This window comes from Scyliorhinus torazame, chromosome 1 (assembly GCF_047496885.1).
Source record: "Scyliorhinus torazame isolate Kashiwa2021f chromosome 1, sScyTor2.1, whole genome shotgun sequence".
Taxonomy (NCBI): domain Eukaryota; kingdom Metazoa; phylum Chordata; class Chondrichthyes; order Carcharhiniformes; family Scyliorhinidae; genus Scyliorhinus; species Scyliorhinus torazame.
The window spans coordinates 255,877,181-255,902,993 of record NC_092707.1 but is presented as its reverse complement, the minus strand read 5'-3'; the positions used below and the strand labels follow the sequence as shown (position 1 = coordinate 255,902,993).

Below are 25,813 nucleotides of genomic sequence, written 5' to 3'. Positions count from 1 at the left end.
TCGCTAATTAATTACAAGAGCCTACAGTTACTTACCTTACTGGTGAGGGCCGCGGACAAACTATTTTCATGATGAAAACGGAGAGAAAATATTGTAAATTCTACATTCTTTCCTTTTTACTAGTTGAATGTACCTAATCTCAGTGAATGTGAAGGAAATATTTAGATCCGTTTCACCCCCACAATCCAAAAATGTGCAAGCTAGGTGGATTGGCGATGCTAAATTGCCCCTTAATGGAAAGAAATGAATTGTGTACTCTAAATTTATTTAAAAAAAAGGAAAGACACTGGCTTTATAGTCATGGAGTTAGAAAGGCTAGAGTCTGCACACTATATGAAACAACTGCTCCCAAAACAAACACACTCAGATTGGTCAGCTGGATTGGATATTTTAATTTTTTTAGAAAAACAATTTTCAGGAAAAAACATTACAATTTGGCAGAAGTACTCGGCAAATTCAACTTCATTAGCTTTTAATTTAACAGAACACTCAGAGACTTGATGCACATCACGTAAACACACAAACAGCAGTTAATTTCGTGCACTTCCATCAAAAGATCAGGGAAATGAAGTACAGACCCTACACTGAAAACAGGTTTAAGGAAATATATTTCTCAACACATATACTTCATATTTATATATTTTCAAATATGCTGAAAAGAAATCCATTTCATTAAAGAAATCCTGAAATGCTAATCAAGAGGATAAAGACCCTTGTGTATGTACAACTCCCCTTGTAGGAGCATTGTGCCTTCATAATTAGGGGAGAGGGCAAGCCAGGCAGCAACCACTTTAAAAGAGGTGCGCCAGATTTCAATGAGGTACTAGAGCAACAAACAAGAACTGCAATCAAAAAGGAATGAAACAATCTCAAAAATAAATGCTGAAAAACTGAATATGAAAAGCTTGGCAACAAATGATAACACACCAGATAAACACATTTCCGCACTCAAAACGACGGCCATGGTGATCAATATTTTATATTAAATGCAGGTTAGAATTTCATCATGAAACAAAAGCTTGTGAATTTTGAAGAGACTGTTTTAAAAGCATAGTGATATGCTGTGTTGATCGGGATACTGTGGCTGCTGAGGTCTGAAGCAAAAGGTTCTACTGCAAGAGCAACAGTCGACAATGGGACTCAATTACATTCCAAGTCCAGACTTTGTTGTTAAATAACAGCCATTTCTGCTGGAGCCAGCAGCATTCCTTCACAATCTCAGCCTTTACTTTCCCCACACAAGACCCAAGATGAACATGTGCAATGATCATGAATGGGAAAGGCTGCAGACGTCACACACTATAGCTAAAGCAAAAAGACCAAGGAAGTGGGGGAGGCGAGTGGATAAAACTACTGTATGTACAAAAACAAAGGTAAAACACAGTTGTGACCAACTTCTCAGGTACATTCCATTTAATTTTCCAATATGGGCATTCTCAAAGTATTGCACTAAATATCACCTCCATGTAGCACAGAATGCTACAATACACCAATAATGTACAGCAAGGTATGAACAGGAATCAGAACGAGGCCATGCTAGCAGCTGACCTCACTTACAAAAGATTTCTAACTGTGCTGATATTCTATGCACAGTTTCTCCAAGTGTTTCTCTAAAGGAACTTCAATGTCCTATTAATGTGCCATCCGCTCACAGTCAGACTCATCCACCTCTTCCTCCCACATCATAAATAATATTAACCTGCCATCTTTCTCCCTTTTGGTGCCAACCATGTTTCTGCCAGGAAAATAGTTCTCATTGAAACTGTTCGTGGAACAGGAAAGAAAATATTTCCATGGTCTCCCTAAGTATTCTGCAGACATAAGTCTGCTAAATGGCATGATTTCATACAAGACCTAGGTAGCAATAAGGTAGGAGTTAGTACAATAAATATTAGAGTATTCAAACTGGAGTAAAATCTGGCAACGTAATACTATTAATGAACATTAAGATTTTATTTGTTTAATGGAAATGTGGATTCAAACTCCAAAACGATGATTTAATTTTTTTTAAAAAGGTCAATAGTTTAGAAGGACTTGCATTATTGACAAATATTCATAGCAAATGAGGGACATACATAAACTTACATTAACAAAAGTAACAAATCTAATTACAATACTTTCTGTATGAGTAATGTTGCAGGCAGCATCTGGCATGAAATGAATCCACATGAACTAAATTATCAGCTAGGGACAAAAATCAGATCAAAAGGTTTATTCATTCAACCAGTGTTGGACACAAACTGACATCATCCAATCACCATTGAACAGAAATCAACATCAACCAATCATTGTTGGACACAAACTGATATCATTCAATCACCACTGGACAGAAATCAACATTGACCAGTGTTGGACACAAACGGATATCATCCAAACATTGCCAGACACAAACCAGTATCATCCAATCAGCAGTCGCAATCTGACATCATCCAATTAGCACCGGACACAAACTGACAGCATCCAACCAGCGGACATACACCAATATCTAACCAGCATGAGGCAAACAAGCATCATCCAATAAGAATTGGATGCAAGCCTGTATCTTCCAATCAGCGTAAGATGCAAACCAGCATCAACCAACCGGCACTGAACGCAAACCAATAAGGTGCAAATAAATTTCTTGGGGCCAGAAATGGATCATTGTTTGGATTCTCATGTCAATACTCTGCTACACGTATTTATCCTCTTGTTTTGCATTTGTTGGCATCTGGAGTGAATGCAGTATACATTTATAGCTCCATGGGCGAAACACTGGCAGAGACAATAGCACAAAACATTTGGCGTGTGAAATAACACAGAAAACCCAGCACTGCCCCATGTGTCCCTTGTTCCCTGCTCAGGTCCCACACTGTGCACCAACCCACAGTTACAGTAGAAAACACCTCATGTTGCAAGTTTTCAGTTTCCTCCTCAGTTTAAAGCAATGTGACTGAGGGAAAGTTTATGAGTTGTGCTAGGAAACAGCAGTACTCAAAGATGAACCTCCTGTCCTGCAGAAATAAATGAAGAGGGAGAATCATCTGTGGATAACCTCCTTCCAGCTTAAGTTTGGTAATGTGGACCAAGGTCATCAGAACTGGTACCACTTCTTATCTTTGCACTTCAACATCATCTGGAAAGAAGAGACAAAAATATTACTTTTAAAGAACAGATTGAAAAAAGTTTATATCTTCTGAGATGTACTCATAACTACCTGAGGATCAAGACAGTGAAAGTTTCGGACAAACAGATTTACTTTTCCCCAGGATTTCAAAGAATGGGCTCAATTAGAACAATCTGTCATGGTTGTGATTGTTTGAAAGAGCAGTATAGCCATGAATTGTACACCGAGGGATTGGCCTTTCCTCGCTATTAAGAGATGCCTGTCAACTGCTCCAAGAACCTCAGGGACATTAGAGAACAGAAGGGCAGATCACAAAAGGCAAGCTTCTGGAATTTTGTGACAAAGAATTGATTTCCTTTCTCAAAAGTGTTTTCCTATGGTACCAAGTTAACTGCAATAACTTTGTTGAATTCCTTGTGATAGTTTGCTCAATGATCTCTCGATGAGTTTTGCAAAGCTCTTCAGGGAATGTTCCAATCTAATATAAAGGCTCAAACAACAACAGAGCACTTGAAAATAATGTGCGGATTCATTTATGCTCACCAGAGATGAAGGACAGGGCCTCACTTCACTTTTTGTCTGAAAAACAGGATCTCTGACAGTGTAACATTCCTATAGTGTGGCACAGAAGTCAGGCCTGAATTATATGCTCAGGTCTTTGAAGTAGGACTTGAATCCACAACATTCTGACTCCGAGGTGTCCAACCACTAAGCCGTGGTTATTTTGACTCTGGAAAATGTTGATCTGACTGGTCTATCCCTTACCTCACTGCTACAATTTTATTTTTGAAAATATTTTTATTGACATTTTAACAATTTTTATACAAAGTTTAAAAAAAGAAAACAATAACCCCACCCTCCGCCCTCAACAAGATAAACTAACCCAACCCACCCTATCCACCTCCCCACAGCAAACAGTGACCAACTCTTTAAAGTACATTATAAACAGCCACCATCTACGGTAGAACCCATCCATCGCTCCTCTCACAGTGAACTTGACCTTCGAGGTGTAACGCCTCCATCAGGTCACCCAGCCACGCCAAGGCGGTGTACTGACCTCCAGCCTAAGAGTATCTGCCTCCTTGGCAGAAGCGAGGTGAAGGCCAGAGCACCTGCCTCCGTCCAGAGCTCCGGCACATTCAAGACCCCAAAATTGCTACCTGTGGGCATGGCTCCAACCCAATGTTCAACCCAATATCCTCCATTCCATCGCAAAATCGGCTCATTCTAGCCTCCGTGACGTGTGCTCGAAAATACTAGTTTGGGCTGAGAGACTCCGCCTCGCACAGGATGAGGTCGCGTTCACCCTCCTCAGTGCCTCCCTCCAAACCTCCTCTCCAAAATTGGCCGTAGTTGATCTACCAACTTTGCCTTCACTCCCTCAACCAAGCCAGTCTCCCCCTTCCACTCTCTGCTGGTATATGCTTGACATACTGGCTACCTCTGAGTCAGAGCAGAATAAAATCCACTCGAGCAAGGTAGAAGGCTGCTTTCACCGGGAAGGCAGGCAATTATATTTTAACCCAGTTACGCACTTGGAGATACCTGAACCCATCAGCGTCTGCAAGCCCATATTTCTCCTTCAGCTCCTCCAGGCTAGCGAACAGACCTTCTAAAATAAATCTCCCACCTTCTCCAACCCCTTCTCCTTCCACGCCCTAAACCTCGCATCCAGCCTGGCAGGCTCGAATAACTGGTTTGCAAAGGTGGGAGCTAGCCTTGAGGCAGCCTTCAAATTGAAATGTTGACGGAGCTGCTCCAAGTTTTTAACGTGGCTACTACCACCGGGTTAGTAGTGTTTCTTTGGCTCCAACGGGAGCGGAGCCGTTATCAACACCCCCGGGCTTGCACCCCCCCCACACACAGATGTTGCTTCCAGTCGGACCCACAGCTCCTCAACTGTTCCTGCATCTTTTCAGCATTAGCCGCTCAATAGTAATATAATAATAGTTTAGCAAGGCCAAGCACCCTGCTCGCCTCTCCCTCTGCAGCACCAAGCTCCTGGTCCTCGGGTCCTTACACGCCCAAATAAACCCAGTCACAAGCCGGTCAATCTCTCTGTAGGACGCCTTGGGCAGGAACACCAGGAGACATTGGAATAGAAATAAAAATCTTGTCAAGATATTCATCTTAACCAACTGTACTCGGTGCGCCAGGGATAATGGGAGATTGTCCCGTCTTTGCAGGTACACCTTGACCTTCCCCATCAGATTTGTATTTGTGGACCCCCAGATACCAAAAATTCCTTTCTGCTAACCTCACTGCTGCAATTACATGCCTTTGTGAACAATTCATTTTCCTATTTACTGTATTACACTAGCATTCAAATACCGCAGGGGATTAGGAAGGCAAATGGAATGTTGTCATTTACTGCAAGGGGAACCAAGCATAAAAGTAGGGAAATGTACAACTGTACAGGGCCTTAGTGAGGCACACTCTGGAGTACTCTGTACATTTTTGGTCTGCTTATTTTAGGAAGGATACAACTGCATGAGCAGCAGTTTGGATAAGATACACTCAACTGATTTGTGGGACGAAGGGGCTAGCTTATGAGAAAAGGTTGAGCAGATTGGGTCTGTACCATTGGAGTTTAGAAGAACGAGAGGCGATCACACTGAAACACAAAAGATCCTGAGGGGGCTTGACAGAGTGGACACTATGTGGGTGTTTCCTCTCGTGGGGGAGTGTAAAACTAGGGGACACAGTTGAAAACTTAATGGTTGCGTACTTAAGACTGAGATAAGGAGAAATTTCTTCTTCTCTCTCTGCGGGTTGCTTGTCTGTGGAATTCTCTTGTCCAGAGGGCAGCCGAGCTGGATTACCAAATATATTTGAGTCCGAGTTTGGGGGGGGTGGAGAAGAGCAGATAAGAAAGTGGAACTGAAGTCACAATCAGATCAACCATGATCTTATTGAATGGTGAAGCAGGCCCGAGGGGCTGAATGGCCTACTGCTGCTCCTAATTCTTCTGTACAGGTCATTTCTTTCATCAAAAATATTGCAAAATCTTGGAAAGACCGTGTACTTCAAACACTATCACATTATGACATAAGACAGCCAAATTACACAAAACAAATCTCACAAACAGTAATGAACAACCGATCAATTTTCCTCTGGTGCAGTTGATTGAGAGATGAATATTGGCCAGGACACTGGAGAACTCACTGCCCATCCTCAATTATTGCCTCAGGAGCGCATTTTACATCCAGGGCAGACGGAACCTCCACTTAGTGCCTCATCACAAAGGTGGCACCTCCTAAAATGTCCTACATTCTCAGTACTGAAGTGTTGGCCCTAGTTCTCGAGTGGGGTTTGAGCCCACAACGTTCAGAGGTTTTTTTTTCAAATTTGCTTTTATTCAAAATTTTTCAATAATTTTTACAAACCACTACAAAAAGAAAAACAACGAAAAGAAAACATAGCAATAAAACAGAAAACAACTTAACCATTTAACAAAACAAGATGGGATATCTGCCCTTTACAAACAAAATCCATCCACAACGTTCAGAGTTAATGGCGCTAACCAGTGAGTCCTGCTTGATACTGAACCGAATGCTCAGATCTCCAGATTTTATGGAAAGGAGGACAGACTCAAAGACTTTCCCTATCACAGCTTACAGGTAGCTCAAAAAACTTCAAATATAATTGGGGTTCTGCTGTTTTGATGGCAAAAACAAGTTCTTGCTCTTAAGCTGCTTAAGTTAGAGGCAAGTACATGTTACAAGATTTTGGGAGTATACATATTAAACGGAAAGTTTGTATGCAAATAGTACAAGGAAACAAGCCAAAATCAAGAAAAGATGTACAATTCTTACTTATTTGGTTAGAAATTACATTCTGTACAGACATGTTGATCGGCCCCTAGGCACTGCCAGCTTTGCAAGATTGGCTGAAACCTGATGTTCTATCAAAGAACAAAGAACAAAGAAATGTACAGCACAGGAACAGGCCCTTCGGCCCTCCAAGCCCGTGCCGACCATACTGCCCGACTAAACTACAATCTTCTACACTTCCTGGGTCCGTATCCTTCTATTCCCATCCTATTCGTATATTTGACAAGATGCCCCTTGAATGTCCCTATCGTCCCTGCTTCCACTACCTCCTCCAGTAGTGAGTTCCAGGCACCCACTACCCTCTGCGTAAAAAACTTGCCTCGTACATCTACTCTAAACCTTGCCCCTCTCACCTTAAACCTATGCCCCCTAGTAATTGACCCCTCTACCCTGGGGAAAAGCCTCTGACTATCCACTCTGTCTATGCCCCTCATAATTTTGTATACCTCTATCAGGTCGCCCCTCAACCTCCTTCGTTCCAGTGAGAACAAACCGAGTTTATTCAATCGCTCCTCATAGCTTATGCCCTCCATACCAGGCAACATTCTGGTAAATCTCTTCTGCACCCTCTCTAAAGCCTCCACATCCTTCTGGTAGTGTGGCGACCAGAATTGAACACTATACTCCAAGTGTGGCCTAACTAAGGTTCTATACAGCTGCAACATGACTTGCCAATTCTTATACTCAATGCCCCGGCCAATGAAGGCAAGCATGCCGTATGCCTTCTTGACTACCTTCTCCACCTGTGTTGCCCCTTTCAATGACCTGTGGACCTGTACTCCTAGATCTCTTTGACTTTCAATACTCTTGAGGGTTCTACCATTCACTGTATATTCCCTACCTGCATTAGCCCTTCCAAAATGCATTACCTCACATTTGTCCGGATTAAACTCCATCTGCCATCTCTCCGCCCAAGTCTCCAGACAATCTAAATCCTGCTGTATCCTCAGACAGTCTTCATCGCTATCCGCAATTCCACCAACCTTTGTGTCGTCTGCAAACTTACTAATCAGACCAGTTACATTTTCCTCCAAATCATTTATATATACTACAAAGAGCAAAGGTCCCAGCACTGATCCCTGTGGAACACCACTGGTCACAGCCCTCCAATTAGAAAAGCATCCCTCCATTGCTACCCTCTGCCTTCTATGGCCTAGCCAGTTCTGTATCCACCTTGCCAGTTCACCCCTGATCCCGTGTGACTTCACCTTTTGTACTAGTCTACCATGAGGGACCTTGTCAAAGGCCTTACTGAAGTCCATATAGACAACATCTACTGCCCTACCTGCATCAATCATCTTAGTGACCTCCTCGAAAAACTCTATCAAGTTAGTGAGACACGACCTCCCCTTCACAAAACCGTGCTGCCTCTCACTAATACGTCCATTTGCTTCCAAATGGGAGTAGATCCTGTCTCGAAGAATTCTCTCCAGTAATTTCCCTACCACTGAAGTAAGGCTCACCGGCCTGTAGTTCCCGGGATTATCCTTGCTACCCTTCTTAAACAGAGGAACAACATTGGCTATTCTCCAGTCCTCCGGGACATCCCCTGAAGACAGCGAGGATCCAAAGATTTCTGTCAAGGCCTCAGCAATTTCCTCTCCAGCCTCCTTCAGTATTCTGGGGTAGATCCCATCAGGCCCTGGGGACTTATCTACCTTAATATTTTTTAAAGACACCCAACACCTCGTCTTTTTGGATCACAATGTGACCCAGGCTATCTACACCCCATTCTCCAGACTCAACATCTACCAATTCCTTCTCTTTGGTGAATACTGATGCAAAGTATTCATTTAGTACCTCGCCCATTTCCTCTGGCTCCACACATAGATTCCCTTGCCTATCCTTCAGTGGGCCAACCCTTTCCCTGGCTACCCTCTTGCTTTTTATGTACGTGTAAAAAGCCTTGGGATTTTCCTTAACCCTATTTGCCAATGACTTTTCATGACCCCTTCTAGCCCTCCTGACTCCTTGCTTAAGTTCCTTTCTACTTTCCTTATATGCCACACAGGCTTCGTCTGTTCCCAACCTTTTAGCCCTGACAAATGCCTCCTTTTTCTTTTTGACGAGGCCTACAATATCACTTGTCATCCAAGGTTCCCGAAAATTGCTGTATTTATCTTTCTTCCTCACAGGAACATGCCTGTCCTGTATTCCTTTCAACTGACACTTGAAAGCCTCCCACATGTCAGATGTTGATTTGCCCTCAAACATCCGCCCCCAATCTATGTTCTTCAGTTCCCGCCTAATATTGTTATAATTAGCCTTCCCCCAATTTAGCACATTCATCCTCAGACCACTCTTATCCTTGTCCACCAGTGCTTTAAAACTTACTGAATTGTGGTCACTGTTACCGAAATGCTCCCCTACTGAAACATCTACCACCTGGCCGGGCTCATTCCCCAATACCAGGTCCAGTACCGCCCCTTCCCTAGTTGGACTGTTTACATATTGTTTTAAGAAGCCCTCCTGGATGCTCCTTACAAACTCCGCCCCGTCTAAGCCCCTGGCACTAAGTGAGTCCCAGTCAATATTGGGGAAGTTGAAGTCTCCCATCACCACAACCCTGTTGTTTTTACTCTTTTCCAAAATCTGTCTACCTATCTGCTCCTCTATCTCCCGCTGGCTGTTGGGAGGCCTGTAGTATACCCCCAACATTGTGACTGCACCCTTCTTATTCCTGATCTCTACCCATATAGCCTCACTGCCCTCTGAGGTGTCCTCTCGCAGTATAGCTGTGATATTCTCCCGAACAAGTAGCGCAACTCCGCCTCCCCTTTTACATCCCCCTCTATCCCGCCTGAAACATCTAAATCCTGGAACGTTTAGCTGCCAATCCCTCAACCAGGTCTCTGTAATGGCAACAACATCATAGTTCCAAGTAGTAATCCAAGCTCTAAGTTCATCTGCCTTACCCGTAATGCTCCTTGCATTAAAACATATGCACTTCAGGCCACCAGACCCGCTGTGTTCAGCAACTTCTCCCCGTCTGCTCTGCCTCAGAGCCACACTGTCCCTATTCCCTAGTTCTCCCTCAATGCTCTCACCTTCTGACCTATTGCTCCCGTGCCCACCCCCCTGCCATACTAGTTTAAACCCTCCCATGTGACACTAGCTGTTGGGAGGCCTGTAGTATACCCCCAACATTGTGACTGCACCCTTCTTATTCCTGATCTCTACCCATATAGCCTCACTGCCCTCTGAGGTGTCCTCTCGCAGTATAGCTGTGATATTCTCCCGAACAAGTAGCGCAACTAGTAGTGTATCACTAAGGCACAGCTTTCAGAAGAGCCTACAGCTCTCCTGCAGGCTTTGGTGTAAAGACCAGGAACCCCCTCTGGGACATTCTGTCAACTGACAGCAGATGGCACTACGCCCCAACAATCAATGTGACGGTGCTTTAAGTTCCAAAATTACAAAAAACCCCAAATTACACTCTGATAATGACACAAGCAATGATGAAACTTCTGAAAATTCTGAGTCTCGGACCCATGGTAGGAAGCGGTCAGATTGAAATAGTTAAATATTCCTTCTCCGGTGCTCAACATGCAGGATATAAAGGGAAGACAAAAACATGACATGGTGACCTCAATTCCCAGTTCATTATGATCAAAAATTCCCCAAGGCAAGGTCAAAGGTACAGACAAAGCCTTCCATCAGACAGAAGTTTTACCTCCAATAATAGTCAAAAGTCCAAAAGGGGAGCAACATCAGCTCAGGAAATATTGGGCTTGTTAGAACTGAGGGCAGGAAATCAAACTGCCAAGCCACTTTTCATGAAGCAAGTGGTCACTGAATTTTCCTCCAAGGTTCCCTCAGAGACATGAAAGTCCCGTTGTTGCAAACACCCTAATGAAAGTTGGATTATGGCTTTACTCAGTAAGACAGAGGGGGCTGACTGACACCATATAATGAAGAATATAGATCCTGCCTTCGGCATCACAGAACAAATCACAACACTTATGTTTGGAAAGCCTTCAAATAGTTTGCAGGTTTACTCATTACTTGTGTTATATTACTGTGGGTTTGTAAAGGCTGAGGATTTAACTCTTGAATTCTCTGATTTATCCTGATCTATAACATTGGGAAGTAATCCAAGACCACCTCTAAGTTTGGCAATTATATCAAATCCCTATTGGAATAGGGGACATTGTATGCTGTTGAATGATATATGGAGTGGCTTACAGTTATACAAGGTGTAGCAGGATCTAACACCATTTCTCAAAATTTTGTCTGGCAGACATATCGGGTTTGAGAGATAATTTGGGGGAGGGGGGGGGGAAGAAACAGCTACATGGAGAGATCAGGGCACAATATCTAGGATGACATTTCTCAGTACTGAGGAAGTGTCACACTGTCAGATGTGTTGTCTTTCAGATTAAATGTTAAAAGATGCATCTGTCCTCTTAAGTGGAGGTAAAAGATACCAAAGTATTATTTTGAAGGAATCAGTATTTCTCCTTCAACCAACACCACTAACACAGATTGTCTGCAAATTGGCCATCATGTTTCTCACATTAAACAGCAGTTGCTACACTTCAATAAAGAACCTGGTTGGATGTAAAGTGTTTTGAAGAGTCCCATGGTCAGGAAAGGTGCTATATAAATAAATCCAAGTTCTTTAAAATACAGGTCAGGGATGTAATGAACATCATTAGTGAGATCAGTTGGGAGAGTGAATGTCGAGGTTATGGGGGGCTGGCAGAAAATGGTGTTGAGGCCACAATCAGATCAGCCAAGATCTTATTCAATGGTGGAGCAGGCTTACACCCGCTTCCAATTCTTATGATCTTATAACCTTATGATTGAAGCTTCTCGCTCTGCACTTCATGCAACACAATCAGAACAAGCACTGCTTTATCAGTGTGTTTACAATTGGAAGAGATTTTAAAAGGGATATCAAGCACATGGTAAACTTCAATTTGGGAAGAGAAAAATATTATTTGCAACAATATTCTGCCCTTGCATTAAATAGTAGGAGCAGGTGAATAGAGGTCGCTACATAGTTTTCATAAAGAAGGTATATTGTGGGGGCAGCAGGTGAATAGAGGTCGCTACATAGTTTTCATAAAGAAGGTATATTGTGGGGGCAGCACAGTGGTGGAGTGGTTAGCACTGCTGTCTCATGCCGCCGAGGTCCCAGGTTCGATTCTGGCTCTGGGACACTGTCCGTGTGGAGTTTGCACATTCTCCCCGTGTTTGCGTGAGTTTCTCCCCCACAACCCAAAAATGTGCAGGGTAGGTGGATTGACCACGCTAAATTTCCCCTTAATTGGAAAAAAATGAATTGGGTACTCTAAATTAACAAAAAAAGGTACATTGTGGTTTGTTATTTCGGTATTGAATGAAACAAGAACCTGCATCTATATAGCGCCAAGTACTTTTGAAGTGTTGTCCTATTATATGTTATGGGTGCAAGCTAAGGAAACCATAAGTTAAGAGATAACCGGAGAAGCCACTTGCTAAAAGTAGTACACGTCTTCGTCTTTACCTCATGAGCATGTTTAGAGAAAGTGTCAGCACTGTATAACATGGCCGCTGTTCGTTCTTCCAGCTCACTCAGTTTCTGTCCTCTTTCATCAAGCGCTATCCTGGCTCGTGCCAGCTCACCCGCAACACCAGATGCTGCTCCTTTGACACCTTCAATTCCACCAGTCCCTGGGATATGCTGTGCCAGGCTCCGAGAGGGTTTCCCTGCTGCAGATTCGCCAACTGGTTTAAAGGAAAAATAGAATATTAATATAGATATGAAATATGACAGGGGTAAGATGGAGAATACAAGTTTTGAAAATAATAAATTCTCAGAACTCAAATGAAATTGTAAAATGGTGTGAAGGTTGATCTATTTTTAAAATGTAAATATCAGAAATAGTTTTTATTACTATTAAATTGTGGGGATCGTTGGTCCATTTCCAATGTCAACGCTGTATGAGCTGGAGTGACTGGCTGCATTTCTTCATTGCTCCAGCAGTGCTCTTTAACTCTGACTTTAGAAATCCAATGGATTACTGCACAAAGTCACATTTCAAGTCGACACTTCAGTCAACGTATAGAACACTACGGAATGAAACGGCACGGTAGCACAGTGGTTAGCACTGTTGCTTCACAGCTCCAGTGACCCAGGTTCGATTCCGGCTTGGGTCACTGTTTGCGCGGAGTCTGCATGTTCTCCTTGTGTCCGCGTGGATTTCCTCCGGGTGCTCTGGTTTCCTCCCACAGTCCAAAGATGTGCAGGTTAGGTGGATTGGCCATAGTAAATTGTCCTTAAGTGTCCAAAACAGGTTGGGTGAGGTTACTGGGTTACGGGAAAGGGTGGAGATGTGGGCTTGGGTAGGGTGCTCTTTCCAAGGCCGGTGCAGACTCGATGGGCCGAATGGCCTCCTTCTGCACTGTAAATTCTATGATTCTATGAAACAATATTCTATCAAATTATAGGCGGTTTTGAACTTCGGATACCCACACCAAGGAAATTGGGTTAATACTGCCAATAACAAATCATATGAAAATGCAGCAAGTGTAGGCCAATCAGCCCATCGATCTGCTCTGCCATTCAAAGAGATCATGGCTGATCATATTGTGGCTTTCTTGCTTGCCCCCATAACTCTTGACCCTGGTCGATCATAAATCTGCCAACTCAGCCTTGAATATTTTTAATGACCCAACCTCTATCGCTCTCTGTCAAAGTGAATTCCCAAGACTAATGATCCTCAGAAAGGTACTCCACACCTTAAGTGAGGAGACCCTTCATCTTTAAACTGTGCCCCTAGTTCTAGATTCCCCGACAAGAGGAAGCATCCTCTCAGCATCTATCCTGTCAAGCCCCCTCAGAATCTTGTATGTTTTTTCTAAACTCCTATAAGGTGGGCAACACGGTTGCACAAGTGGATAGCACTGGGGCTTAACAGCGCCAGGGTCCCAGGTGCGATTCCCCGCTGGGTCACTGTCTGTGCGGAGTCTGCACGTTCTCCCAGTGTCTGCGTGGGTTTCCTCCGGGTGCTCCGGTTTCCTCCCACAGTCCAAAGACGTGCAGGTTAGGTGGATTGGCCATGATAAATTGCCCTTAGTGACTAAAAAGGTTAGGAGGGGTTATTGGGCTACGGGGATAGGGTGGAAGTGAGGGCTTAAGTGGGTCGGTGCAGACTCGATGGGCTGAATGGCCTCCTTCTGCACTGTATGTTCTATGTTCATAGGCCAAATCTGCTCGACCTTTCTTCAGAAGACAAACCGTCATTGTAGAAATCAGTCTATTATTGGTCACCAATTTTGGACCGTTAAAGCTGAGGAGTTGCGAGGGGAGATAAAGTATAATTTCTAGTGGTCTTGAACAAGTAGAGTACATATTAGGGAAGAGATTCCAGACATGAAATAGCAACATCAAATGCAAATATTTTTGGCCAATGGGAACACCACCACCTGAAAGTTCTCCTCCAAGTTACCCACCATCCTGACTAGGAAATCCTGAAACTCTCTCCCTAACAGCACCGTGGGTGTAGCCGGACTGCATGGATTACAGCATTTCAAGAACGCAGCTCATTGCCACCTTCTCAAGGGCAATAAATACTGGCCGAGCCAGCAATGCTCACATACCAAGAAATACATAATCTGTTTGGGCCAAACTGGAATAATCAGCATTCAGATCCAAGTGGAAAGCTAGAGTCATCACAAAGCTGTTTAAACAGTAATCTAAGATGCAAGTTAATTGAAATATCAAATAAAGAATAGAGACAAGTTCTAGTGAGGAGGGACAGTGAGTGGTTGAATTGACACAAGGTGTAGTAAAACTCCATGGAAGTCTGTTTCCTTATCGCCCAAACTACTCAAAACAAAGAATGGTATAAGATGTGGTGCAGATACGTGACCAGGGGATTGTTGGTGATGCAGATTTGAGTTATTTTATTTTTTGGTTTTATCAACTTCCAAGTTCTGCTCTTTACAACCCATAATGTGTCCAAATCTAGAAACCTACATCCTAATCTTGTGTCCTTCAACTTTCATTTTCTTTCTACCGCATGCAAACCCTTGCCCTATGACTTTATAATCTCTCCGACCACCTCCATTCCTGCATTTCTGTACATGCGCTCCACTCATCCATAATGGCTATACTTATAAAAGGTCTTTACTTGCTGTGAAGGACTTACTTGCTGTGAAAGGCTTTGGAGCATCATGAGATTATGAAAGCTTCTACATAAATGCAAGTTGTTTTACTTCTGGCCAGGTTTGAATTTTTCTGTTTTGCTTCACCCTCAGTCATAGAGCCTCCGGTAGTCATTGTCCAATTTCACAGTAACACCCTCCTTAAAATCTTTCTTCTTTGAAAGTCTGCTCAAAACCTAGCACTTCAATCTCCCTTCCCACCAATGTCTAATGTTCTCATCCACCGTTATCCCTCTGTGAAGCATTTTGTTTGCAACGTTAAATGTTATTTTTGAGCCCAAGATGAGCATGTGAGCAAATATCCATGCCACCAAGATAGCCTATTTCCACTTTCATAAATTGCCCAACCCTACGCCTGCCTCAGCTCATCTGCTGAAAGCCTCAACCATGGCTTTGTAAACTCTACACTATTATTACATCACTCTCCTGGCCAGCCTCCCATCTTCCAACCCCCAGAAACTTCAAGGTACCAAACTTTTCCTGCCCTTGTCCTAACTTGCACCAAGTCCCATTCACCATGCTCAGAATCTTCCATAACCTCATCCCATTCCACCTCTGTAGCCTTCTCTGCCATGGAAACTCTGAGGCATCCACACATTTTTAATCATGTCCTGTGCACACCCACAACTTGAATCATTCCACCATTGGTGGACTGGTCTTCAGTTGCCATGGTCTAAGCTTTGGACTCTCTTCCCTAATACTTTTTCCTCCTCTAACACTCCTTTCTCCTTCAAGATGCTCTTTAAAATCTAGCTCTTTGCCCAAGCTTTTGGTCACCTTCTGTATTATTACATATGTGGCTTAATGTCAAATACTGTTAAACAAAACTGTGAAGTGCCTTGGATGTGTTAACGGTGCTATAAGTTGCTGTTTCTTTAGGACAATATAATTACATTATATGTACTGAAGGGCAAAGTCCCTCAATCAGAAGTAGCCACCCATATCATATCACACACACTAATTCTCCTATTACCCTTGGTCTCTTGAACACTCACCATTTTCCCATCACCCTTTGCTAATTGTTGCCCTCCTATACACATTCCTCCATGGCATTCCCACTTCTCTAACTCTGCAATCTCCCGATGCCCGGCATTTTTGCATTCACCCTTCACTTTGATCCTCTGGCTCACTTTGCATTTCTCTTCATTCTACTCCATCCTCAGTCAAAGGTCTGAGGACCTAGCACTGTGTTCTGCCAGAGGTTTGAGTTCACAAATCGCAGAGATAGTGAATATTCCACAGGGATACTGTAATGTTTGATAGTCTTTTTGGATCTTCTTTTGTATGTTATAAAACCTCCATATGGCAACAGCCTAGGAACAGGTATTTTGCTCACCAACATTTTTCCTGCTCATCAGTAAAGATGACACAAATACCTTAAAAAATCCAGGTAAGGACACAGCTCTAAGGACTGAAGTCATTCTTGTCATTATCCTATTGTACTTACAAAGCTCTTCTCGGTCTAGTGACTGGGCGCCTCCACCAAACAAGCCTTTAAAGAATCCTCTGTTGGGAGCTTCTGGTGTTTCCACAGGAGTAAACAGTTCTCCTAGCATTTCCTGGAATAAAGTCAAATGTGTTTTATTTAAAACCTTTTTACAACATCAGAGGACATCCAGTTGCACAAAATACTGCATTGCTAACTAGTTAGTAGCCTGTTGAAAACACTTCTTGGGAAAAAGACCCTTCAATTCATACTTGCAGTGAATGTATCCCAGCCTTTTCCAAACATGCTCCCTGCCACCCTCTCCAAACAACTGTTTGAAGTCATATTTTGAGGTGAATCTTTACTGTTTTGAGTGGGGAAAGCAGATTTGAGCTGTCGGAATGCTATTGGTGCAATGCAAAGTTTGGATAAGTGCTTGAGCAGTAAAACAATGACATGCACATTACACACCAGTGGCTGAAAGATGGCCATTGCACCTGTGAAATACACACAAAATCACTGCTTTAAGCCTTGTGGAGAAGTTTTATTAGGAAGCAGCAAGACGAATTTTGAACTTTTCCAATCGACTGTCATGTCAGCAGGGGTCAGGTGAGACCCCGCCAAGCAGCATGTCTGGGTTTTCCATCGAAGTCACAGTGGCATGACATCTCTCTCTCTCTCTCTTCCCCCACCCCCCCCAAAGCTCCCCTGCCAAAGAAAATTCCAGGCAGAGCGATGTTGTTAAAACTTTCCACCTGCCTTGAGCTGACTCATCGTGTTAAATCTGATCACATTAGGCATGAATAAAACATTGCAGTTCGCAGTTCAGGGTGTCTACCAAAGGGAAGGATTTGTTGCATTCAACAGATGCTGGTGTTGACTATTGGTCACAAAACTCAAGTTGATTGAATTCTAAGGAGCTCTGAATAGACTATGATCTAAGAGAACATCAGCAGAATAATTAAAACTTGATAAGTCAGTACTACGCTGAGGGAGACTTGAAAGTATGAACCAGTCAAGCACTTCCTTGGAATGAGGAAACAACGGCAAAGGACAACAAGACACAAGATTTGCCTAAACGTAAAGCTATGAAATATCAGAGAGGCGGCAACTAATCTGATTTGCTGCAGCTTAAACTGAAGTATCTAGTTTCTGCACATTTTCCAGGTGAGCCAAGGATCACCTCTCCTGCTAAATGCTGGTGCTACCAAAAAAACCTCGGCATTTGTATGCAACAGCAGCAACTTGCAATTAACATAGTAGAACGAGTCAAAGCATAATCAAACCATTGACATTGAAAACACAAAAGGAGATATTAGGACAAAAAATAAATCAAAACCACTTCATCTGAATACGCAGAGAATCCACAAGAAGATAGATGAACTAATGGGACAAATAGGCAGAGCGTTTAGATTTGATCGTCATTACAGAGACATGGTTACAAGGTGATCAAGTTTGGGAAATAAATATTCCAGGGAACAAAACATTTCAAATGGACAGGCAGAATGAAAAAGGTGAAGGGGCATCTGATAATATAAGATCACGCATTAGTGTAAAAAGGATCTTGGCTCAGAAAATCAGGAAGCAGACTTGGTAAGGGTCAGAAAATTCTAGTGGGAGTAGTTTATAGGCCCCCCTAACAGTAGTTATATCTTTGGGCAGAGCATTGAATAAGAAATTATTGGAGCTTGTAACAAAGGCAATGTAATATCTGTAGGGGACTTTAATCTTCATAAACAATGTTTCTCTGATAGTTGCTTGTACTAATAATAATAATAACCTTTTAGTGTCACAAGTATGAAGTTACTGTGAAAAGCCCCTAGTCGCCACATTCCGGCGCCTGTTCAGGTAAGCTGCTACGGGAATTGAACCCGCGCTGCTGGCCTTGTTCTGCATCACAGACCAGCTGTCTAGCCCAGAGCTAAACCAGCCCTCGTAGCAACCTTGTAGCAGTATATTGTGGAGCCAACTAGAGAAAGCTAACCAGAGATAAAGCTATTTTAGGTTTAATATTGTACAATGAGGCAAGGTCAATTAGTACTATTGTGGGAAAAGATTCACTCGAAAATAGTCATTAATAATACAATTGAATTCCACATTAAGTTTGAAAGCAACATATTCCAATCACAATCAAGAATCTTGAGCTTAAACAAAGTCATTACATAGTTTTGCTGGCTATGATTACAAGTTTTGGTGGTAAATAAACATTGAGAAACATTTAGAAAAACCAAGTCAAAATATTCAACAAAAATACTTTGAACTGAAAACCAAAAACTCAGTGAGAACGATCCAACTTAAGCTTACTGAGGAAGTTTAGATACTATTAGATTAAAAGAAGAGGAGTATAATATTGTAAAGAATAGTAGCAAGTCTGAGGATTGCTGTTTATTTTAGGAACCCAAGTACCACCAAAATGTTGATTAAAAAACGGGAAAAAAAATAGAATGAGAGTAAACGAGCCAGGAATATTAAATCAGATAAGAGCTCTTACAAGCATACAAAAAGGAAGAGAGTATTTAAAGTAAATACTGGCTACTTTGAAGCATAGGTGTGAAACTATCATGGGGAATGAGGAAGTGGCAGGGAAATCGAACAAATGTTTTGTGTCTGCATTCACAGGAGAAGACACAAGTTCCATACCAGAAATAGAAGGTAACCTCGGGGCTAATACAAATGAGGAAATTAAGAAAGTTAATTTCAGAGGAGAAAAAAGTATTGGAGAAATTAAAGGGAATAAAGTTAGACAAACCCCAGGTCTTTATGTCATATAACCTAGTTTAAAAGATATAGCGAGAGAAATAGTGGAACGCTGGATAGGATTTTCCCAAATTCCCGAGATTCTGGACTGGTGCTAGCCAATTGAAAGCTAGCAATTTGAACACCTGTATTCAAGAAAGCAGGGGGACAGAAAATGTGAACTAAGGTCAGTTCATTTGACAACCATCCAGAAAGTGCTGGAATCTATTGAGGAAGACTTAACAATGCACTTAGGAAAGCCTATTATGATTATAACAAATCAATATGGTTTTACAAAAGAAAAATCCTGTTTGACAAATTCATTGGAGGTTTTTTTAAAATTTAGAATACCCAATTATTTTTTTCCAATTAAGGGGCAATTTAGTGTGGCCAATCCACCTAGCCTGCACATCTTTGGGTTGTGGAAGCGAAACCCATGCAAACACGGGGAGAATGTGCAAACTCCACACGGAAAGTGACCCAGAGCTGGGATCAAATCTGGGACCTCGGCGCCGTGAGGCCGCAGTGCTAACCCACTGCACCACCGTGCTGCCCCTCATTGGAGTTTATTGAACATGTAACTAGTAGGGTAGGTAAAGGGGAAATCAGTAGGTGTAGTATCCAAATGGTATTCATGAAGTGGGGGTGATATAGAATCATAGAATCCCTATAATGCAGAAGGAGGCCATTTGGCCCATCGAGTCTGCACCGACCCTCTGAAATGATCCTTCACAGGCCCAATTCCCCCGGCCTATCCCAGCAATCCCATCTAGAAGCAATTTATCATGGCAAATCCACCGAAACTACACATCTTTGGACTGTGGGAGGAAACCGGAACACCCGGAGGAAACCCGATGGCAGATGGTGCATTATGTGGGAAGTGTGAGGTTATTCACTTTGGTTGAAAGAATAGAAAAGCAGAATATTTTTTAAGTGGCGTGAAACTTGTAAATGTTGCTTTGCAGAGAGATACTTTGGTGTACCCGTACAAGGAATGCAAAAAGTTAGCATGCAGATAACGCAAACAAATAAGAAAGAAAATGTCATCTTGGCCTTTTTGCAAAAAGGTTGGAGTACACAAATAAAGGAATCTTGCTTCAATTGTGTGGTGCTTCGGTGTGAGCACATCTGGAATAGCATGTGCAATTTTGGTCTACAAGTTTAAAGAATGACTATACTTGTATCAGAGGCAGTAGAACAAAAGTTCACTAGATTTGTCCTTTGGATGAGAGGGTTGTCTTATGATGAGGGTCTAAGTAAATTGGGTCTGCATTCATTTAAAAGAATGAGATATGATCTTATTAAAAACTTCAAGATTATGAAGGGGCTTGACACGGAGATGTTTCCTCTAGTTGAGGAATCTAGAACAAAAGGGCACAGTTTCAGGGCCAGCCAATATAAAACAGAAAACAGCATTGCTGAGTCGTGGAAATGCAAAAATAAACCAACTTGTGTGATTCTGGTTATACCACCTGCCAGCACATGTCAGAATAGCACCTTAAAGAGGACTGTATCCAATGTGTCTCAGATCCAGTTCGATATAGATGCCATGTAAGTGAAGAAATGAGAACAGGCACTTTAAAGGTTTGCTTCTGCAGTACAGTTTTCATTGTGTAGAAATACAATGAACTTCGATGATCCTCACCTGCAAATTCTCACACGTTCCTTGACTGTAAGTGATGCGCTGGATCTCAGTAGGGGAAACCAGATACAGAGCCTGCCCGTTGTTGGTAAAACAGAAAGTACGAGCTATTCGCATGTCTGTCAGTGGCAAATAATTGACATCTAGTAGTGGCCGAAGGCTTGGTAAGCTTAAAAACAAAATCAGAATACAATTAAAAATATGTATTCTATTACATTTCTCTTTGTGTATTATATATACATATCACCCGTTCAGATTCACTAAATGTATATAAATCACCTATCACAGATACACTATTATACACATGTTCCCTATACCAGCTATTCCATATGCATTGTTCTTTAAACAACTTTTCACTGGTATCAAATACACTATACTATACTACTGTATGCTTAGTAATGCTTAAAAGGACCGTCTTTTTTTCCGGTATAGACCTCAAATACAGATTGATGAATGACAATCATTCAAAATACTGATTTCAAGTATGATGTTGGAGGCCTTGAATAAAAAGTGGCAACATAGTGCCGTTGATAAAAGAACTCTGTGAGCTTGATGCAATACTCCCTATTTACAACAGAGCTGTTATTCAAGTTGCCCCATATATTACCATGATAGTCTATGGAAAGATTTACATTGTTAAACTGCACTGATGAATTTGACCATTTTATAAATCTATTCAGTGCAAGCCCTAGAACAAATTCAATGTATATTGATAGAACATCTTTCACTTCCTCAGAACATCCCAAGATGGACTAACTTTCAGACTGAATTCAGACAAGTCTCAGGACCCTCCCCAATGTTCCCAGGCCATGGCTTTACAGCCAAACCACAAAATACACAGCAAACTAAATTGGATATTCCATTCATCAGCACATCGGTATGATTTTTTCCTGCATTACTGCCGTATCTCAAAACCATACCCGTGCAACTGATTCACCATCCTACCTATGGATGCGTTTCCAAAGGAAAGTAGTAAAAGATAAAAATTAAATACACAGATAAAGGAACGTCCTCGAGGGTCAATCCAGCCTTAAAGCAACTCTAGGTAAGAGTTGCAGGTCTGGAAGGTGCTGTTATGTCAAATATATTAGCAGATGTCTGGCAGTGTTGCTTGGTGAATAGATAAGACAGGAAGAAACTTTCCAGCTGGTGGAGGGATCAATGACCAATTTAAGGCAAGGGCAGGAGATTTTGAGGGGATCTGAGGAAACACCTTTTCACCCAGAGGGTGGTGGGGGTCTGGAACGCAGAGTTGCAGCTGGAAACCTGTCATCAGCACAGCACAGGCACAAGAGACCAAAGAGGTCTGTTCTGTGCTTTCTGCAATTTCCATGAATTTTCCCTTCTGTAAATGTTGGCAGTGAAGTGAAAGTGTGCGTGATTCAAAAATTCCTGTAACATTGGAGCCACTTGTGTGCACTGGGGAAATGCGCTCTGTATTTATGAAACACTTTTTAGTCTTCAGAATGTCCCAAAGTGTTTCACCACCAAAATAGTACATTTGAAATACAGTTGTTTTGAAGGAAACATGACAGCCCATTTATACACAAAGGTCCCACAAACAACAGATTAGAAAAAAAAACTCTATCATGGAATGTCAGCATCACTGACGAGACCAACATTTGATGCCCAAATGGCCAGCCCTAATTGTCTGCAAGAAGGTGGTGCTGAGCCACATTTTTGAAACACTGCAGTTCACAATGCTAGAAGGGAGTGACAGTGAAGGAACAGCAGCATAGTTCCGAATCAGGATGGTGAGCGACTTGGGAGGGGAACTTGCAGGTGTCTGTGTTCCCATTCACCTGTCCTTCTAGGTGATAAGAGGTTGCAGGTCTGGAAGGTGCTGTTGAAGGAGGCTGGCAAGTTGCTGCAATGCAATGGATAACGTTCCACCAATTATATATACAAACAGATCAGCTGTATTGGCAGAGGGATCATTGCTGGTCAAAGCACACGGACCATATTTCAACTTATTGAGCAAAAGGTGGCTCCTCCAGCAACACAGCACTGATTATGTACTTGAAGCCATAATCTGCTAACTGGAATGCAAGAATGTTACAACTGAGCCAAGCTGGAAGGTGCTGAAAATTTACATTTTTTAAACCTATTATACCAAACTGGTAACAACCACCAATTCTTTCCAATCAAACGTCTTTGAATACAAATTTCCAATAGCTTTACAAAAGGTTACCAAGTGCGTAGCAAATTTTAGTTTGTGCATTGTGGACATCTATCACACATCTTGATTCAACCAGTTCATTCACACTTAAGCACAATGAGTTACCTGAATGTCATGATATGTCCATTGGCACAGAAGCATGCAAGGCAGATGCTCCCATTCAGTCCCACAATATCAGCACGAAGAACAAATGATGTTTCAGTTATGTTGTGCTTATAAATACAGTTTTGGGATGGCAGCGAGATAACTTTTGCCTGTTTTTCTGAACATATCACTGCGTACTGGGTTTCATTTATCTCCTGAGAGGATGAGGGGGAGACAGATACCGGCCTCAGTTTCCTACATTTATCCTTGTCCTCCTTCTCCTCTTGTACATTTGGTTCTCTCCATGGTTCGTGTGCTGGGTTGATGAGGCTTCCTGTGGTGTCCAGAAATGCCAATCGCAAAATTGCCCCCTTTAGTCTCAATATAGTCCCTGTAGAATATATAAAGGACAATAGAGCTACACCATGTAAAACAAATCACCAATGTACATTGTACAGTTATGGTTTTCAGTTAAAGCAGCAAGCTACTTTTCCACTACTAAATATGCAAAATATACTGACATAACATTGAGAACAGTAAAATACTGCAGATACAGGAGACACTTAGTATAGAACATACATAGAACAGTACAGGCCCTTCGTGTTAGGTAGCATCTGTGGAGAGGGGAAATGGGATTACAGTTTCAAAACTATGAAAATAGGGCAGCACGGTAGCACAGTTGCTTCACAGCTCCAGGGTCCCAGGTTCGATTCCCGACTTGGGTCACTGTCTGTGCGGTCCGGGTGCTCCGGTTTCCTCCCACAGTCTAAAGATGTGCAGGTTAGGTGGATTGGCTATGCTAAATTGCCCTTAGTATCCAAAAAGATTAGGTGGAGTTACGGGTGTAGGGATGGGCTTAGGTAGGGTGCTCTTTCCAAGGGCCAATGCAGACTCGATGGGCCAAATGGCCTCCTTCTGCACTGTAGATTCTATGATCTTTTGTCAGGTGAAAGGTAACTGAAATGGTAACCCCAACTTCCTCTCTCCAAAGGTAATAATGCAAACTAAATGTTGTTTTGTTAAAAATCTAATCCCATCACATAGAAGTTATATTTTTGCCATTACGTTTTACATGAACCTTGGCAAAGGTGCTATTTGAGCATTAAACATGTGCCTGCTGTGACACAACACAATCTGCATTGTACCTGAATCCGGCTGAATGACAAACTGCAATCAGCGGGAGAAATAAAGTTGACAAACTGTTGCAACTAGTATCGTTTGGGTCACAATTTGCCATTATACAGCATGAACTTTAAGCAAGGTGAGAGGGGAAAACCAAGGAATTATAGACCAGTTTGTCTAAAATCAGGAAATATTAGAGTCTGTAATCAATAATAGGTTTACTGAACACCTTAAAAGTTTTCAGTTGATCAGAGAGCCAGCATAGACTTGTCAAGGGTAGGTCGTTCCTGACCACGAACCTCAATTTTTTGAAGTCGTGGTCAGGGGAATGTGCTTTTATATTGGCTTCTGGGAGGCAATATATAAAGTTCCTCATGGAAGACTTTTAGCTAAAATTGGAAGTTCATGGAATTGAAGTCACATTTTTGATTTGCTTAGGAAATTGACTGCGCGGCAGGAGATGGTGAGCAGCTACTCGAATTGGCAGGATGCGGCGGGGCCTCAACTATCCACTGTATTCATTAATGACTCAAGATGATGGGATAGAAAGACATGAAATGAAATGAAAATTGCTTATCACAAGTAGGCTTCAAATGAAGTTACTGTGAAAAGCCCCTAGTCGCCACATTCCGGCGCCTGTTCGGGGAGGCTGGTACTGGTATTGAACCGTGCTGCTGGCCTGCCTTGGTCTGCTTTCAAAGCCAGCGATTTAGCCGTGTGCTAAACAGCCCCAGTTCATATGTCCAAATTTGCGATGGCACAAAGATAGGTAACACTGATTGGATGACACTGTAAGCAGTATAGGTAGAAAAATTATTGATAGATTAGGCGAAGGGGTAAAACTCAATGGAGGTTACATATTTTGGGCCCGGAAATGTTAGAACATGGCGAAAAGCTAGTAAGAGTGAAGATCCAAAGAGACTTAGGGATTCAGCTACATAGATGATTAACCAGGAACCGGTGCAGAAAATAGTAAAAACAAGCTAATGGAATGCTAGCCTTTATACCCAGAGGAATAGAATACAAAGCTTCGGAGGTCATGCTACAGTATTCAAAGACCTGGTTAGACCACACTGGAGGTACGGTGTTCAGTTCAGGGCACAAATATCATTGAAATGTAATTGTGTGCAGCCAGTTTTTCTAAATGTGTATTTCCTTTAAACAGGCATTTATATAACATCTTTAACACAGCAAAATGTCCTTCAATTCTTTTCTCTACAATGCCTTGATACAGGAACTATGATTGTACAAATGCTCTTACCACTGGGAGACACGATGACTGGCTGAGTAAGTCTCTGCTCTCCTCCAGGTGGTAGATTCAGTACTATGACCAGTACCGTGCCAAGTGTAGTCCCTACCCATAGACATGGTGATGTGCATGTGTCCGCCTTTCGGGTGTAAGTCTCACAGAAGTGAAGAGCTGTGATTGCCTCTCGAGACTCCTTGTCAATGCTGGTAACACTGGAACTGCGAGAACGGCTGAAAGAGTTGTCTCTCACATCTGATTTGGAAACAGGAGAAGTAAAATCCTTCA

The 25,813-nt window shown here is 42.3% G+C and overlaps 1 protein-coding gene across 6 annotated transcripts in view; it reads right to left on the bottom strand.

Annotated features, from left to right (window-relative positions):
- Positions 1-372: 372 nt before the first annotated feature.
- The window catches only part of stxbp5a (syntaxin binding protein 5a (tomosyn)), a 281,041-nt gene continuing 255,600 nt past the window's right edge, over positions 373-25,813 (bottom strand). For all 6 annotated transcript variants that reach the window (XM_072504745.1, XM_072504763.1, XM_072504770.1 and 3 more), the window contains 6 exons: positions 25,541-25,780; positions 23,179-23,548; positions 20,898-21,063; positions 16,538-16,649; positions 12,428-12,648; positions 373-3,112 (listed from right to left, as the gene is read on the bottom strand). In XM_072504745.1, coding sequence (XP_072360846.1) covers positions 3,071-3,112; positions 12,428-12,648; positions 16,538-16,649; positions 20,898-21,063; positions 23,179-23,548; positions 25,541-25,780 — 1,151 coding nt within the window. In that variant the 3' untranslated portion in view covers positions 373-3,070. The remainder of the gene's footprint in view (positions 3,113-12,427; positions 12,649-16,537; positions 16,650-20,897; positions 21,064-23,178; positions 23,549-25,540; positions 25,781-25,813) is intronic.